At 44.0% G+C, this 18,502-nt stretch overlaps 1 gene segment (V, D, J or C); it reads right to left on the bottom strand.

Moving 5' to 3' along the window:
- LOC106840669 (T-cell receptor alpha chain constant-like) overlaps window positions 1–18,502 on the bottom strand; it is a 1,015,328-nt gene that overhangs the window by 59,969 nt on the left and 936,857 nt on the right. Inside the window, 1 exon segment of the C gene segment in view lies at window positions 4,418–4,473. Within this exon segment, the coding sequence occupies window positions 4,418–4,473 (56 nt within the window).

Below are 18,502 nucleotides of genomic sequence, written 5' to 3'. Positions count from 1 at the left end.
GAGAGATACACACTGGACTAATTTTGTAACATGATACTGCCTGGCATTCTGTCTGCCTGCCTCTCTGGGTCTCCTGGTTGACTTGTCTCTGATAGCCTATGTTTCTACCATTTCTTCCAGACACTTGCAGTACTCAAAGTTAAAATTTTCATACAAGATAAAAGCGAAGATGCAATCATTCTGTCTGAGTTCTCTCCACATGTCACATTAGCACATGACAGAATTTTGAATCATATTTTCTAGTTTTAAATTAAATATTCAAGACTAGAGTTCCCTGAGAAAACTCAGATATTTGGCTGACACCTATCTCTATCAGTTATGAAAAAGGACAGATGAAAATTCTCCTGTCTAAGCCTGCATGGTCTAGTATGACCTCCAGAATCTTACACAGGAGACCTGGAAATTAAAGAATAATGGATTTCCTGACCAAGGATGAAGCACTCACTGGGTGTAATAGCGAATCTAGTTCCTGTCGAGAAGGTTAATTTTTGGTTCCGTACTCAGACACACGGTGCTCTAAATCATGACAAAAATCATTGCTCCAAATTCTCCAAACTCTACTGCAAGACCCCCCACCCCCTAGTTCTCGTGAAGCCCCTGCTCACAATGCTTCTACATCAAAGCCACCAGTGGCCCTCTCCTATTTCCTGCTGGAACAACTGAGAGAAACTGAGATAAAAGACTATAATTAGGAGAAGTTTGACATGTGAAATCGGTTTTGATTTTTCTGCCAAATTTTACTTCAGAGAGAAGAACAGAAATCCTCTCTGTCTCTCCAGGTGCTCTCAAGGAATGGCTTGGGTCTCAACCCCTCTGGCATCTTTCTCGTCCATTTATACTGTACCACATTTCGGTTTTCTCTGAAGTTGCCTCATCTCCCTTCTCTAGCCTTCTGATCCATTTTCTCTCTGTTGAGAGTTGTCCTTCCATTCTCTGCTCCTGTGGCCTGTGCTACCAAGGGCCAGACCTCCCCGCTCAGTGCAGATGTGAGCGGCGAGCTAGGGGACAGCCATGGCTGCAGACAATGCTGTCTGTCCCCCTCCCCCAGGGATTTTTGGGCAGAGACATAAAGACCTGTCATGGCATAAATCATTCTTGGGGTGGAGGGCAGGGGCGCTTTGCTATGTTCCAGATAAGTTACACCTGGAAACAGAGAAATAGAGTAGCAGACTTTTGGTGATTCTTTCTGGGGTTTAAAGGGTTGGCTCAAGACAGTGGTGGTGGAAAATATTTTCGACTTACTTGGAATGACTGTCAAACGTGTTCCTCTCCCAAAATAGAAGTTCTGGTTACCAGTGTTCCACTGTGATAGGAAGCTCAACAAAAACCAGGCGGAAGAGAGAGCCAGCGCTACACCTGGGGCCCACCCGACCCACCGACAGACAGGCAGACAGACTCTCTCTTTCCCGTGCAGGCGCAGGAATAGGGCATTAGTGGGAAGGAGGTTCAGGGCTTAGAGCAGCTGCAACCATGGTCACAGCTGTGACCGGCTGGAGGGCTGGAGGGAAGGAGTCCTCCTGAGAGGGGATTAAAGGGAAAGCTAATGTGCATCTCGTGCTGCTCGCTGTCTAATTAAAGGTATAGGCCCATTTGTTTTATGCGTGGGCATTTAAAACATTCTTTTTCTTTTAAGATTTAATTTCTCTCCTGATCATCATATGATTCTGAAGTGCATTTTAATTAAGTCTCTTTATTACATCTTTTGATTCTGGGAAGGATTTTATTTCTTTGTGAAATTTCTCGAACAATTCATTTTCTCTGGATTTACCCAGTGTGAGGCTCTGATCACCCCACTCCTTTCCAACCTGCCTCATTTCCCTACATCCCATTAAGCAGTGTCCATTGTCCATTGCCCCATCCCACCTTGTCCCCTCAGGTGCAGGGGGAGAACACAGGTTCGTGACTTGTTTTTCAAATTGCCACTTTCAAGTCTCAAGTTCCCTGTGCTACCTTTTAAGGACTAAACCTACATTTGTCATTCTTTGACCTTTTTTTCTGACCAGAGTTAAACTATCTTGATTCCAGCTTTGTGTCCTCAACCACCATGCCACCTGCACAGCCATTTAAGCCCCATACATGTGACTATAACTCCACCAAACTCCACAGGCAAAGTCACGGGCAGACTTACTTGGAATGACTGATAAGCTGGTCCCCTGCCCAAACGTCAGCTTGTTGTTGGTGGTTATCGCACAGTCATCCAACCCTTTGCAATAACTGACAGGTGGCGCTTAGAGATCTTAGACCACAGTCTTTTTCTCTGTCACTTCAAGAGGCATCTCAGGGATTTGTGAGTGTGGAACCACAGTTGGGCCAGATTCTGTAGGGGATGTTGGAAGCTTGCTAGGAATGCGTGCTTCTCCACCTTGTTGTCACTATAATTTCTGACATGCTGCAGGTTTTTAAAAGCATCGCTGAGCTCCCTTCTTTCCTCCTCCCTCCTCTGTTATTCTCTTGTCCACACAACATCCCAATCTGCATCTCATTTCTGTCTTCAAGCCCAGCTTGGTGACACCAGGTCCTCTGGCACCATTGATCCGCCTTCTCTGAGACAGCATATGTTTGCAGGCACGCCATGATTAAAGGACTGGAAATGCCAGGCTTTCAGAAGCTGAGATCTGGGCTCCTTGCTCCTTATCGCTGGTCAATATGTTGTTCCCATTTGTCTGGCTAATGAAGAGCTGACCTTTCTAAGTGGATGCATTTTGCTGAAATGACAACTGCCAGAGAGCTAACAGCAAAAGCAGAGCTCTAAAGGCAGTTTTGGCCTTTCAGACCCCTCTGGCATATTTCAGTCAAAAGGATCCCAGACTCAAATGTCAATCTCTCAGCTTTGGCTCCCACATTACTGGACTTGAGGGAGCTCAACAAAAACTGGGCAATTTTGGTCCAACCTTCCCCCTGCTCATTAGAACCAGGTTTTCTTTGGAGGCATCTTGCACATTCAAGATACTAACATCCTAACATTCAGCCTTATAGCAGCACTGGCACATTCTATCTTCACAACCCCCTGGTGTGAATTGATGCTGCCACTCAGTGGAGCAGGTACAGAAAGCTAGGTCAGATGACCTCCGCACACCCAGAACGGGGACTATCTGCCTGATGGCCTCTGCCTGCACAAAAATACGTGGACTGGACTCTCATCCCTTTGGCATGAGAGGACACTGCCCTCAATGAAGAGCCTAGGAAACAGTGCTCTGCAATAACAGTTGGACTTATGACACCCTTCTCTCTGATGCTCAGCTCCCCATCTCAGTGTTATCAAGTTGCAGTGGAAGACACATTCCTACTTATTTATTTTTCCCCCTCCTGTCTCTCAGTCCTTTCATTTCTCGTTTCTGAGCACACAAGGGGCTCCAGACTCTCCTTGATCCATTTCCATTTGACTCCATTAGAATCTCTGCAAGAAAGAGCCAAAAGGCCTAAAATGCAAAAATGCATGGGGACACTGTGGTTTGGGTCTCTCCAGCCTGCTTCAGGATTAGCCACCTCCCCTTTCCAAATATCGGCTTCTCAGAGCTGTCACGCTTCTCTCTGCAGCAGGAGCTTTACAACGACTGACAGAAGGAACTTTTATGAATCTTAAAAAAAAACAGCCTGAGTTTCTCTCTCTTCCCGGCGGGGAGCAGCAACAAACTCACCAAAGGCAAATCTTTCTATCCGCTCTAATTATCAGCCAGGATGCAAGTTACCACGAGGAGAAAGATATTAAGCCTGGAATCTGAAAGGCTTTGGAATTGATTGTAATCCCTTGCCTGGTGGTTTCAGCGATAGGAATGGACACAGTGGATGCGTAGTTCTTTCCATCCTTTTTTCTGTCTCTCTTTTTGCAGTTTTGCATCTAGAGAAGCAGTAGGAGACATGCAGGGAACATAGAGGGATTTGAAATAAGACCTCAAATTCCCATTCAGTTTTCATTTTTTCCCTCTCTGCTCTCATTTAAAACCCATTCTGAATGATTGCCACATACCTATTCAAGCTCTGCTCTCAGTTATCCCTCTCCACTGTGGCTGATACCAGCGGAAATGGACTCAGCTGCACCAAGAAGAATTCAAGACTGATGTTAGGAAGAACTTTCTGACAGGGAATGTACTGTTAGAAGGGGTTATTCACGGGAGTCACTTGGAAAGGGTGACCCCACGCCCCAAAGTTGGGCATCATCTCCTGAGAAGGCCCTGAAAGCAGCAAAGATTCATTTCTGTCTTTCCAGGGTCAAGGTCAGCAGAGGGCTAGACCTAATGGCTCAGGTTCCAAAAGAGAATCCATTAATATTGAGATTAAAGAAGAGAAAGGACCTTGGAGGCCACTAGTTAACCTCAAGCAAGATCTGGTTTCCAGGAAACATACATTTCTCTCAAACCTGATACCAGGGGTGAAATTCCAGAATTTCCGTTATGCTGCTAGGTCCTGTTACACTTACTTGGATAGACAGTCAAGACGGTTCCTTGTCCAAATGTCAGCTTTCCATAGCTGCCACTAGTGTTAGCACTGTAATGGAGGCCTTTACAAAAACCCCGGGGAGACTGCTGAGGCTCACAGACACCTTCCTCTTTATTCTGGGGAGAAGAAACTTACCCAAAGGGGCCCGGATCTGTGAAGCTGAGTTTCTTCCCACCAAAGGTCAGAGGACCATTTCCACATCTGGTCCTGGGACACTGGCTTGCTGCCTCCTCCCGAGGGCCTGCCTCCCATCTTTCTTCATTTCTTTTGGTTTCCATCCTGAGGCTTACTGATTTCTCCTGTTCAGCATCTCTCTTTCTAAAGGTCTCATTTCCATTTTATAGCATCATTTTCAGGACAATTTCTCTGATCAGTTTTCAAGACATGTCCTCCCCTCCCTTCGAGGTGTCACACATTTCGGATGACAATGAATTGATTACAAGGAGACGGGAGGAGAGCATTCAGCTTTTTAGAGGCTGACTAGAATTAGATGAGGTTTAGTCTCTAGCTTCATGAAACATTCACTCTGAGCTTCCCTTCATGACCCAGCATAAGAAATGAAAATGATGGGCACATTTAATTGCGGCTTTCTTCACATACATGGCTTTTCTGTCAGTCTTAAACCTGGTGAAATGTTAGTAGGATCTCACAGAAAGTTTACACCAGGGCTTTGTTATGGTGATTAACTATCCTGGGCATTGTTCTGGGTTTAGCAAAGAAAAACCTTTGTCCTGGGAAACCCCTCAATCCCAAGCAGACTGGGACAGCTGATCACCCCAGAGTCTCACTCGGGATGTCCTGGTCTCGCAGAGCAGCCCAACAGTCGTAGTGGCAGAGCTAACTGAGTCCCTGCTGGAGGCAGGCTTTTGCATATTTACTTGGAATTGCTGTAAATTTCATCCTTTGACCAAACATAGCTTCCACTGCTGACAGTCACAACCACAGGAAGCTGGGGGATTTCCTTGGCTTTGTCTGGTGGAGGCCACGAAAGGTGTAAGGAGCAAGATTCAGGTGGTCTCCTTATTTGGCACAATGGCGATCAATCTCTATCTCCGAAGAAGATCAAAAACACGTATTTTAGCACTTCAACTGTTTTCACTGAATTTGTGCTAGTCTGTCTAGTCATCTCTTCAAGCAACCACTTATTAGTGAAGGGTCAAAGCTTTAGCTGGCTCATCAACATGAAAAGGGTGATAAAAAAAGGCTATTATTTAGCTATGATGTGTTCTTCTGCTGTAAAGACAGCAGTCAGGGATTCAAATGACCCTTCCCATCTCTTTCCTATTTCACAGCATCATGGTTCAAAGAGCTCCCCATATCCTACTTCAGTCTCCATGGCATTAGGACATAAAATCAGATGCCTGCCCTCAGCTGAAGCCCTCAAACAGATGGCGCCAAAGTGTTGCTGTGGCAATAATCCCTGTGCTTTGCTGATTGAAGGAAAACAGAATTTAGTCATGGGTCTCTTGGACTTTAGCCTTGCCTTGTAGCCCCTGCAAATAAAGAATCCATTGAATGGAAAATCTGGCATACAATTACTGTCCAGAGCTGTGGAAGGATGCTTGCCCTGCACAGATATTTTCTTTGCATGGTTAGGCTGTCAAACTCCCTAGCCTCTTCAACACTATAAAGTATACAGGCTACAGCCCTCAGTCCCCTAAGAGGCCAACCACATGCTGAGAGGGGGTCCCAGCTTCTCCGTGCATTCTGGAAAACCCACCGAAGAGCCCTGTCCTAGTATATTTCCAGTGAGACATCAAAGATAAAATCTCCTGTCTGGTCCCTAGCCTCAGCTGTCCACCCTCTGAAAAGTGACATCCTTGAGTCTCCCAGGATGTTCATATGAATCCCATCAAAGCTTTAATTAACTATGGCCTCAGAGGCAACTGGATGCATGGGATTTAACAATATCATGTATTATTCATTGTTTCTGTTCTTGCAGTCACGTGCTGGTTCTGTCCCTGCTGAGCAAGGCACGTGTGCGCATGACAGCCTCATGGCTAACCACACTGCATGTTCTTCAGACAGGGCCTATCCCAGAACATTCTGAGCTGTCTGTTACCAGGGCTGCATTAACTCCTTCAACACTGCATGCATTGTGTCCCTTAATCATTTACACCCCCCCGAGTCAATCTTTTCAAGAGCTTTCACTGGGCTGTGTTTCGCAATACCCTTCTCCCAGCGCTGCATCCTCTCCTAATCACAGAAAGCAGATTTGAATAAAGGAAACTCAACAACCAGGATACTAAGCTTATGTCAAAAGGAGTCTGGGGCCCTTCAACAGGTTTTTCCCATTTCCACTTCACCCAAATTTTATAACAAGTCAGTCTTCCCAGCATTAATTTATAAGCACCACTCTCGGAAGCCCACAGCTTTTCTCTTTTATATATAGCATTTTAAAACTTTTCCAAGTACTCACACACACATTGTTACCATTGTGGAAGGGTGGGTGTAGACATGAAGGAGAGAACGTACTGCGCTGTTCTCATGACTCAGAGGACACGTGAATTTTTCCCCCTCTCCTCAGCTGAACTAAGCGAAGTGGCAGCTCAATCAATGAATTTGGTAACCGAGGAAAAAGGGGGGTTAAACCCACTGCCTGAGTTAACCAGTCCCACCCACGGAGACCTCAGTTACTGGACTGGGAACAGTTCCTTTAAGAGAGAGAAAGTCGAGGTAGAAGAAGGCAGGAAATCTGTCTGTAGAATTTCCAGCATTCGTTAATGAAATTTCAGGGTCCCATTATTTCAGGAGATAAATTTAGGGGAGTTTTATTATCTCCATCAGGAAGATTTATATTTGGTCTCCTGAATTTGCATAGTCACAATATGCCAACTTCCTCTCTATCTTTTTGGCAAACATTTCCTGGCTTTAGCTGAATCCCTCAGGATCCTGTATTCAATTTTTCTCCCTGTACCAATAATCTCGTTGAAGATGGATGATAGGAATGTTTTTGGCTGAAGGTAATTTAGTCTTTGTACAACGGACTTCTAATCTCTCTGATGGGGACCACATCCTCCCAGCACAAGCATTAGATTTGGAAACTAACCTGAGATGTTTTCGGGGGACAAGTTAATTTAAATCAGAAGAAGGAAGTGTTTTGAATCCATCCCCCACTCCCCTCAGGCCCTCAAACTTACTTGCATTCACAGTTAAGAGAGTTCCTTTTCCAAATGTCGGTTTGTAGCTGCTTCCTGCGCTATTCTCACAGTCAGGGGAGGCTTTACAAAAACACGACCAGGAGCCGCTCTTTGCAGAAGGGCCCTGGGGGTCAATATGGTCTTGATCCCACAACCCTGTACTAAACTACAGGTTATTTGATTACAAGCCCAGAAGGCAGCTGCTGCAGGTGGGAGCTGGGCTTCCACAGGGCGATGGAGCCCTGATAAATAAATGTTATTCATTTAAAAATTTTTTTTATTGTTTTTCTTCTTTTTATGTCTATGATGCTGCCTTAGATTTGGTAATCCATTTCTTTTTCTTCTTCCCTCCTCGTCTACCCCTGGCTGGCACTCACATAAGTTTCGACTCTATTGCACTTCAGGGCTGCTTCTCTGCATTTTATTGAAATTGCTTACATCAACTCACTAGATTCTGGTTTACAGGAAAATGATTGCATAAGGAGAGGACAGGGAGGGAGTTTTTACAGGGACATATTCAAAAGTAGAAGTTGGAGGGCTTTTTGGTCTTTCCTGGTCTGCTTCCCTCTGATGGACTAGGCAAAACCAGTACGTGCCCCTCCAGAGAGCTCATAGGACATGGCCCAGAAAGGAGAAGGCCCCATGTAGCTTCACCCTTTCATACTTACTGGGATTGACGGTCAGCCTGGTTCCTTGGCCAAACACCAGCTTCTGGCCGCCACCCCCTGAGTTACACCACAGCAAACCACTTTACACAAACTGCACTCAGGTCCTCTCTCTCGCCCCCTTGAGGAGGAAGCCTGATCTGCTCTCCTAGCGCCCAAGCCTGCTGTGGACAACGGCCTGAATCTCCCAAGCCAGAGGGGTTTAGGACAGTGTCTCTTTGGGGCCGCCTGTTTGCTCCTCGACTGACTCTTTTAGATGTATACCAGATTTTCAATCTCTTTGCCAGTCAAATATTAAACATCTTTATTTCCACTTCACAGAATTTTAACTTTTTAAAAAATTTCCTTTCTTTCAGCCTTTGTAGAGCTCTCCCTAAAAACAGATGGCTTTAAAGCATCTTTAAAGTCAGAATACACTAGGTCTCCTGAGGGAGGTTAAGCTGGCTTCCTCCTTAAAATTTCTCGTTTGCATCCTTGGGCTTCTTCTCAGGGGCCTAATCCATTGGGCTAAGATGGGAAAGGTTAGGGGGCAAGGCAGACAGTCCAGGGGCAATCCTGCCCTTTGAGACCTTGTCCCACACACTGACTTGGACTTATTTTGTGCTCACCTCCTTCCCCTCAACAAAGACATTATTGGCACTTGTCACCAACAGGGAGCCCTTCTCAGAATCAGTTCTAAAAGACCCCCACACATGTGCCCCTTAGTTTGAAAACAGACATGATTTCTTTCCTCTGCTCAGGGAAATTTGATTGAAAAACAATTTCCAATTTTGCAAAGTGAAGAGGGTTAGGAGAAAATCTCTTTGCCTCTGTTCTCCTCCCTTCTCCTCTTCAATAGTTTTAAACTATTTATAGAAACAGCCCCTTTAGGGTTAGAGAAATGTGGCATGTTTCTAATCTCTTCATCTTTTTTCTTGCTATCTATTTATTGCAGTCGTATATTTACAATCTAAATTTACATTTCATTTCCTTTGCAGAAGCTACTAATGTACTTTTCTATTACTTCCAGAACACTGTGTGCAATGATAAACTCTATTGAAATAAACCAATTTACAAAGAGTTTTTAGGGCTAGAGGTTGACATTTCTTTCTTCCCAAGATGGGTCTGGGGTGAACAAGTTATTATTATTCTTCAGGCAAGCCCAAGTTAGGGGCAGTCCAGCCAACTGAGCACCGAGGCTTGCCAAGCTGACGTGCTAATGTCTAAATAACTATCTACTGAGCATTGCTCCTTGGGATTAATTTGGATTTTCTTTTTAATCTAGTTCCCAAATGTCATCTTCCCATCTTTTGAGCTCTTAGAATCTGTCAGGCAAAGCTTAAGGTAAATCTCAGGGATGTTTTTTGAATTTCAACCAGTATTTCATCTCTGTACACATCACGAAAAAAGTGCCAAAAGAAAGATGAAATATAACACTTTTGGGAGAAAATTTATAACATTTCTCTGGGAGAGGAGAATTACAAATAAAAATGGAATTGCATGTGCTTTTTCTAATGATCATTTCTAATATCTGGATGACTCTAAATGTCCAGCCCAATTTGGAAACATAGCATCTGACCCACCTCCTCTTTGGACTATAGTTAGCAACTGGACACACAAGTCAGCATGGAAATGCTTTTGTATCTCATGCTGTTTTAGGCATAAGGGTCTTTAGGAAGATCATTGGAGCTAGCATAATACTCACCAGGACATCTTGATTCTAGCCTTTCTAATGTGGATAATAATTTGACCATGAAAGTAGAAGTTTTACTGTGAAAAACCCATTGGGTAGTTGGTATCTGTTAGGAATTGTAAGCAAAAGTTAAACCCCAAACAATTGTCTGGAATGAGCTTCTGTTGTAGTAAAAAGAGACTTCCTCATGGAGCAAAAATTCAGCTACATTCAAGTTAGTTGAAATTGTTTTGAGAATGGTGGGCAGCACTCAGAATATGCCTCTGGGTATTACAAAATGGAGAGAAGGACCGTTATTGCACTTGGATTAGGGAATCCTTCTCTCACACTTCCCAGCTTAGTTGCCATTTTTCGCTGAGGGGCACTGAAATGAGTGGGTATCAAAAGGGGCTTCTCTAATGCAGAGCTCAGCCAAGGCAAGGAGGAAAATGTCCCAATTAGAAACGCAGCGCTTAATGGCGCCCTAGGGCGTGTTTTCAGAAGTTCATGGTCTTACTATTTGGAATATCTGCTTCCAATCTTACCATTTCCCTAAATATCAGCTTGAATCAATGTCAGCATCAGAAAATCTTACAGGGCTTTACTCAACTAGCTTGGCTTCAAGATTTTGAGAGATTAGACAATTCTTCTCCCAATTGTACCAATATGGAGGCTTAGGAAGACAAGGTAGGTGATATGAGAGTGGTCGTTCGGTTGTTTATGTCAGTAGGCTGCATCTCACTGTCTCCTTTTGGATCAGGTTGCATTATGTACCTCCTGCCTTGGCTATGGACTTTAGTCTAATTTGTTTTTCTTTTTCTCCCTTTCTTTTTACATGCTGTCTGCCTCTACACCCTAAAACTTCAATTTCGATTCCATTTGTCACGCACACGCATCTCTACCAATAACAAAAACAAGCTTAACATTTCCAAGAGCTTAAAGGTGTTGAAGAAGCAGTCCTAAAGGGGCTCCCTCAGAGGCTGCCCTCATTGTCATTTTCACCAGAAGGACCCAAGGCACCAAGCCTCCAAAGATGCTAATAACTGGGGTAATTCAGTGATCTCTCACTGAATTTCTAAGAGTAATGGATTATGTTTAGAAACAAGTAATCTTTAAAACATACCTGGTCGAACACTCAGAGTCGTTCCTTTTCCAAATGTCACTTTATTACCAGTTCCTATATCACACAATGACACGAGACTCTACAAAAACTCACCTGCCCAAACTCCCCTAGCTATCTACTTAAATGTTTACTTGTTATTCCCGATAAAACCAGCTCTTTATAATGAGCGTCTGGTGGTAGAGTTTATGGACCACCTGGGGGCCTTCCTTTTTTTTCTCCTTGCACTACTGTCACTTCACTGGAAATGTGCTGACATTCTCTCACAGCACGTCTGCTTTGATAAAACAGGAGTAGGAATTGCCTCCTCTATCTTACGGAGGAAGAAAATAGAGGCTCAGAGAGTTAATTGATTTTGATTTTCTCTTAGTTCCATGGAAAATTCCACCAATTATATTACGAAATTAAGCTTTCTAACAATCTGACTCCTTAGTCCAATGCTCCACTAGCACTGCCTTCTCAACTATTAGATAAAATAGCGTGTGAGAGTGAACGGCAGTGTCCCTTGTGAGGTGGGTACACACCAGCGGTTGTTTGAATTGGAATCCATCAACGGGGCTGCTGTGGTTTGGACCCGGGTTATAGAACAGAATGGACAATTTAGGAATCAGGGTTCCAGAGAGAAAATTAAAAGCATTAGTTATTCAGACTTACTTGGGTTAACTGTCAGTTTTGTTCCTTTTCCAAAGAAGAGTCTTTCAGATCCGCCTGAGTTACACCGCCACAGACTGCTTTACAAATACCGCCAAGACCCTTCCACTAGGAGCCAGGGCTCTTCACTCCCCCAGGGGAAGCACAGAGGTAGAAACACAATGCTGTGCGATTATACAACTGTATGATTGTTCCAGAAAAGGGAGAGGAACTATGGAAAAAATTTAATCAATCTTTACCTAATAGCTGGTTAGAATGTTGCCATTAATTAATTAGTTAATTACTTAACTAGCTCGTGGGCAGTTGTAGTTAATTTGAAACGGCTCAGGCTTGGGGTCAGACAGACTTGGCTTTGAAACCCAGGGCAAGTTCATTAACGTTCTGTGCCTCAGTTTCCCCACCTGTAAAGTAGGAGAATGCTGACTGCTTGGTGATGCTGTTGTAAGAATTAGGATATGTAAGTGGCTTGCAGTGGTCCTGTTGATCAATCCTTGCTTTCATTGCTGACAGCACACTTCTATAGGGATTCTTTTTAACAGCTTTAGAGACCAAAGCATCCATAACTTTTCCTCCAAACATAATCTCCCCATTAATAACCATTTAGCTCTGGAATCTGAGTTCTAAGAATTAAATTCCCAGTCCTCTTTCTTACTGAATCAATTCGAACAAGTTACTCTACCTTTCTGTGCTTCTATAAAAATGTAAGATATAAAAGCATAAAAAGTTTTCCTTTATAAAATAAAGTGGTGTTAGCACCTAAGCCACAGAGCAGGTATGAGGATTGAAAGTGATAACGGGTGGAAAGCAGGCAACACTTGGCCGAGCATATAGTAAGCAATTAATAAATCATCATCATTTTCCTTTCAAGAAGCCAAACACATTGTCAACATTTCTCTTATCACAATGACCTGAAAATCTAAAGATCCCTGGGCACTTCTCTTCCTTTAACTGATGAACGAGCAGGGCTTTGAGGGCAATAGAAGAGCTACCAAGTGGTTGGATGAGGGGGTTAAGTGATTTTGTGAGAATTTAGCAAAACTGTATTCAGCTGCATGGGTGCAGCTTCACCGTTGCACTGTCTCGAGCGGTGTGGAGAGGGTATCTTTTAGCCAGGCAGGACTTGAATATTAGCAGAGATGAGTCAAGAAGCCACATCCACATTAGTTGGAGTAAAAACGATCTCAAATCACATTCAAGAAGAGGTTCAGTGCTCTCCTCTACTTACCAGGATTCACTGTGAGCTGAGTTCCCTTCCCAAACGTGAGCTTAGAACCACTGCTTTGTTGAACACTGTGCTGAGGGGCTTTGCAAAAACCTGTGGTGTCAACTTAATGAACCCAGCTTTGCAAAGCTTCCCAAGAACTAAAATTTTTCTTCAATCTCCAAGCCTCTAAGACAGGCTAAGTGATGGTGTCTTTTTTCCTGGTAGCCCAGAGCTTCAGGGCTGAGAGGTATGTCCAGAGACATAATTGCCACTTTGAGACACCAGAAGGTTCAGCAAGCCAATTCTGTCTATTCTGTGGTCCAAAGCAATTGCATATCTGATGCAATCTATCAAAGAATATAAACTCCCACTGGGAAAGAAATTAGCTCTGTAGAATTTATAGGTAGTGTTTGATGGTCAAGACATTGTGTGAAGACAAGACCAGCATTTTCACTGTGGCTTTTTCATCCCTGCCTCAGTCTGGAGATGGCTGTACCTTTCTCCTAATACCAAGTTCAGCTATTGTTCCTACTTGAGCTAGCTCTGACCCCTCCCAACAGGCATGCAATGATTTTATCTCCCCTTGGAACCCTGGGTTCTGTTTTGACTTCACTAAGTCTTGGATAAAGAGTGTTTAAGGTGCCTATGAAACTGCATGGCCAAGGACCATGATGTTCTCTGCCTTGGGTCTGGCCTGGTCAGAGCTATGAGCTGTCTTGGCTTTGCCCTGGGCCAGGCTCAGCTGTGTCGCCTTGAGCCAGTCATAACCTCTCTGTCCTCATTTGCAAAATTAAAGAGGTGACTTAGGTGGTCTTTAAGGACTTACTGAGTTGATGGTCTTTGATTTGATTCTCTGGATCTAATTTATCCAAAAATGCTGTACAAATCTTTTCCTCCAGGGTGTCTAATCCTCCTCCCCAATTCCTAAACAAAATGAAACAAATAAGCAAACAAAAGAAAAGTGGGTCTCTACTTATTACTTAGGGAAATAGAGCTTTCCAAGCCTACCATTTGCCTTAACACTTGATCTTTTTAGAAGTTTGAAGTGAGAATTTTGGAACCAAATCCTCAGGGAGAAGTCTTCTTTCTTTGAAAAGAATTAAAAAACTAATCCAAATAAACCAACACCTTTGGCTGAAAGCTCATACTTACTAAGTTTCACTCTCACTTGAGTCCCGGTTCCAAATGTCAATTTCCTATTTCCTTCCTTCCCACAGGAGCTGATGCCTTTACATAAACTACCCACAGGAAAGGTGGTTTGATCTTTCAACCTCTTCCCACCTGACAAGGGAATTCATCATCTAGCTAGGAGTCTCAGCCCTCTGATTACCAGGTGTTAGATACGGAAGGGGTTCTGCTAACACTATGTCTAAAATGGAGGTACTCACCCAAGCTTACAGTCAGCTGGGTCCCCTTCCCAAAGGTGAGTTTCTCAGTGCCCTTCACACAGTGCCTGGGCTCTTTACCAAAAGCCCCTCTTAGTGCTGGGCTGAGACTTCCTCTTCTCAGACTGCAGGGGTCTCTAGTGTGATCAGGGGCGCAAGAGGGGGCAGCTTCGTGGGAAAGGTCATTTAGGGTTGCCTCTCTCCTATGCAACTCAGGACACAGGCCATGAGGAGAGCAGGGCCAACCCTGTTAGGATGGTCCGAAGTTCTTCTCTGGCTTCAAAGGCATCTGAGACCTCCAAACTCCAAACACCTAGCAGGCTGTTTCTTGATGTCCACCCTGTTGTACAGATCTATAAGAACCATGGTATCTGGGGGTTTTACCACTGGTTCTGACCTATGGCAGGGAAGGAGACCCCCTTGGGCATCAAGTCTATGAGGGATGCCAGGCTCTCTTTTCTATTATTAGAAGGACAAAATGTGCCACTTCTCCACTGTTGACTGCCGGGAACCTAATTTCAGAAATATCTGATTCTTGAAAAGCTTTCCCCCTATAGACTTTACAGATCAGGTCAAGAAAACTTGCAACTGGGAAGATAAACCTTCCCCACAAAGTAATGAAACCCATGCTAAAGCCAATCATAAAATAACATTTTTGATTACCTTGTGTTTTAGATTATCCATGTTGCTGTGCGCATTTTTTTCTGAAGCTAAGCTACATCCTCAGGGCCACAGTTATGTGTCTAGGTCTCAAACGTAAACCTGTTGTCACTGTTAATCAGTCTCTGGCCCATTGACAAACCTCCTCCTTCCTTAGGGCAATGGTGATGTCTTCTCAGAAACTGGCCCAGAGGATCTCTCAGAAAAACTGTAGGCACTTAGTAAATATTTGTTAAATTGAATTGCATTAAACATTTGTCTTTTGTTCCTATTCCTTAAGGAACACTCGAATATCCTCTGACAATTTTCAGATGAAAAAAAAAATTAAGTCTGCCAGATACTACTTGCTGAGTTTCATGATTCCTCTAGTCTTGGCTCCAAACGTCAGTTTCCTATTAACCCCATTCCCACAGGAGTGAGCACCTTTACAAAAACCAGAAGCGTCAGCATCGTTGAAAGGGATGTGGCGTCAACTTTGTTCTCTTTCCTCACTAGACTGAGACACTTCTCTGTTCCCCACAGGTGCCCCATCTTCCCTGGGAAAGCTTTGCCCTCCTTCTCACTTTCAGAGCCGAGATAGGCAGGGGCAGAGTAGATTTCAGGGATGAAGATGATAAATAAGATATCAAAATGTTATCACACTATGCAGAGCCTTCTTTTTTTTTTCTCTTGGCCAAATTGATGTTTTTTTCCAAAGGCTGTTTTTAGCACTCTCTCTCTCCCAGATGCAATAATAACTGGATTCCAAATTGGCATCTGGGCACGAACCTCCAGGCGCTGATGAGTCACACACATTGAATCAAAAAATTATGCTACTCCCCAATGAAGATGTATGCTTTGTTTCTTCCCCTTGCTGGGCAATAAGGAGTTCAAGCAAAATATGCAGGGGAATACAAACTAATAACTCTCTCAGGTCAGATCTGTAGCTTTACACATTAGCATCCTAGAAGACCTGGAAGGGAACTTAGCAAGTGCCGGGGCCAATGCTGTCATTTTAAAGATGAAGAAGCTGAAACCTCAGGGGGTAAATTTGCTCAAGGTCATGTAGGCAGGTAGAGGCAGAGCTGGGGCTAGAACTCAAGACACTTGAGTCCCAGTCCTGCTTTCTATTGCTTCCTTCCTGTGAGTCAGGAGAACAAGGATCTTCCCTGGGTAATCTCTATCCTTTGTGGCCCTACAGGCCAGCCCAGGTGGGATTATCTCTGTTAAACAGTGGGGAAGCCATACAAGGGAGATGTTTGATTTCAGTGCATAGCTTATGATTTTAGACAGAGATATAGAGCATCTTAATTTATTTTTAAAATTTGTTTCTTAGGCTGCAGGCAACAGCAATTGATAGTCGGGGAACTGGCCCATGAGATCCCAGGGAAGCCAAGAGAAAGAGAGAGATTTACAAATTTGCCCTTTACCAAAAGGATAATCCAACAGAGAGTTGGCTCTGATTACGTTTTCTCTGCAGGACTCATTATAGGAATGACATCTAGAGCAGGGATGGTGAATACAAAATGGTGTGGTGTTAGCTCCTGTTCTTGCTCCTGTGGCAGACATTGGTAAAAGACACATCGCTCTTTTCCTCTGAGTCTAGATGTGGCCTCAGGATCTTTCTTAACAGTGAACTCAAGAGCCATTACCGATTGCTAGCCCTTGGTAATTGAGATATAGCCTGTGTGCCCCCCACACCCTGGGGAGTAATTGGAGAGAAGACCCTACAGATGGCTTGAGAAATCTGGTTGACAAGAGTCAGGCCAGGCCCCACACAGCCCCATCACGAAAGGGATCACTGACCTGGTTGGACCAAGACTGTTCTTTCCACAGGCTGCTCCAGAGGTGGCAACAGCAACACCATGGAGTATCCCTTCTTCCTCACAGCTTTCCTCAGATGCTGGCTCTGTAGAGGGCATTGGGCAACAAACCACCTTAGGGTTCTTCATACTTGTTCTTGCCCAAAGGGCGTTCAGCAAGATCTTTCCTCAAAACAGAGGTCCTGGGGGTGGAAGATGTCTGCCAGACCTTGGTCCCTCCCTGGCATGCTTCCTGTTATCCATCAGCCCAGGTATGTCCTGGAGAGTCTTGGAATCGAATGTGGCACAGCAAGAAAGTGATGCAGAAACTCTTTCTCTAGACTACTCACTCCCATTACCACACACTCAGATGTTTCCAAGCTTTTCTCTTTTAATCACGTTGCTATTCTTTTATAAAAAAGGGATGCGTTTGTCCATATCCATCCAAAGAAAGTTCCCTACGTCTTTTACTATTACATTAGGCTTTTTGTTGACAGGAAAAATGCCCATTTACCCTTTAAGGGTGCTAGCTCATATTTTCAAAGACAGTCCTCTGAGTGACTGGGGAGGATGGGCCCTTTGAGCCAACAGAGAAGCAGCTGTCATTCTCAGGGTTGAAAGGGGAATGGGAGCAGATGCAGCAGCTTTGACTTAAGTTGTGAACAAAGAATATTTTCCTCCCCTGACCTATTTTCTGTCAACATCCAGTGTGACCTATTTATGGAGATGGTCTAATTAGAGCAGCAGAGGGCGCTGCAAGGTCAAAAACAAAGCTGCCCATCTCCAAGGAGACTGGGAGAAAAGTTCCTTTTTTGAGTAATAGTGATCAAGATCCAAGCTGTGGGACAAAAGCGGCCTTGTTTATCAAATCCCTCAGATCCCACCATGCCCGGGAGCCCCTCTTAGTGGTAATTCCAGTCTAATGAAAGGCGGTCCAGGGCACTCTCTGCCTTGGGGAGCTGCTCAGGCTGCAGGAGCTAGAAGGTTTAAGGGAGATGGGGTAGAGAAATTCAAGGGCAATCCATCTATAATAGGTTATTAAATACTGAGAGTCTTTCTTATCCCTAAACTTTTGGGGTTACTTGGTCACACGTCGTAGTCTCTGATGAACAGGCCTGTTGCAGCTTTTGGAAGACATAGGACGGTGGGCTAGAAGCCTCATTTCTCATGTGCCTAATGCTCTTAGGGCCTTGGGAAGAGCTCAGCTGGCTCAGGTCTTCAGGGAGTGCAGAGCTCTACAACATACTTGCACATTGACAGCAAATTAAAGTGTGAGTCACTTTTTTTTTTTTTTGCCATTGGTTGGTACATGGTACAACATGTCTTTTGCCAGATTTCACAACTTTATTCTTTAGATTTACTCAGCATCTTTTTTCTGAACATCTTTGATGAGAAGAAAGTGCTCGGGAACTATATTCATCAGTTTATTTAATAAAAATGACAATAGCGACAGCGATACCTAACACTCCTAGATCATTCGCTGGGTGTGTGGCTTGTGTTATTGCATCTAATTTTCCCACAGTCTTGTGAAAAAAACTACTATCATTATTTCCATTTTACAGATGGAGAAACTGAGGCTTGGAGGGTTTTAGGTTGTGTTCAAGGTCGCATGGCAAGTAAATACTGGAGCTGATATGAACCCTGGCAGTCTGGCCTCAGATCCCCACTCTTATTTATTTTTTTAATCCTCACAGTATTTTCTTAGGATGAAGGATCAATTTCTACTTTTAAGGAAATCTTCTGTGCTGGTATGATTTTTCTTCTAATTCTACAGCAGTTTAGAGAGATGGAATTTGGCACCCAGGATA

The sequence above is a fragment of the Equus asinus genome, chromosome 2 (assembly GCF_041296235.1).
Source record: "Equus asinus isolate D_3611 breed Donkey chromosome 2, EquAss-T2T_v2, whole genome shotgun sequence".
Classification (NCBI taxonomy): Eukaryota; Metazoa; Chordata; class Mammalia; order Perissodactyla; family Equidae; genus Equus; species Equus asinus.
This window is presented reverse-complemented; position numbering and strand designations above follow the sequence as displayed.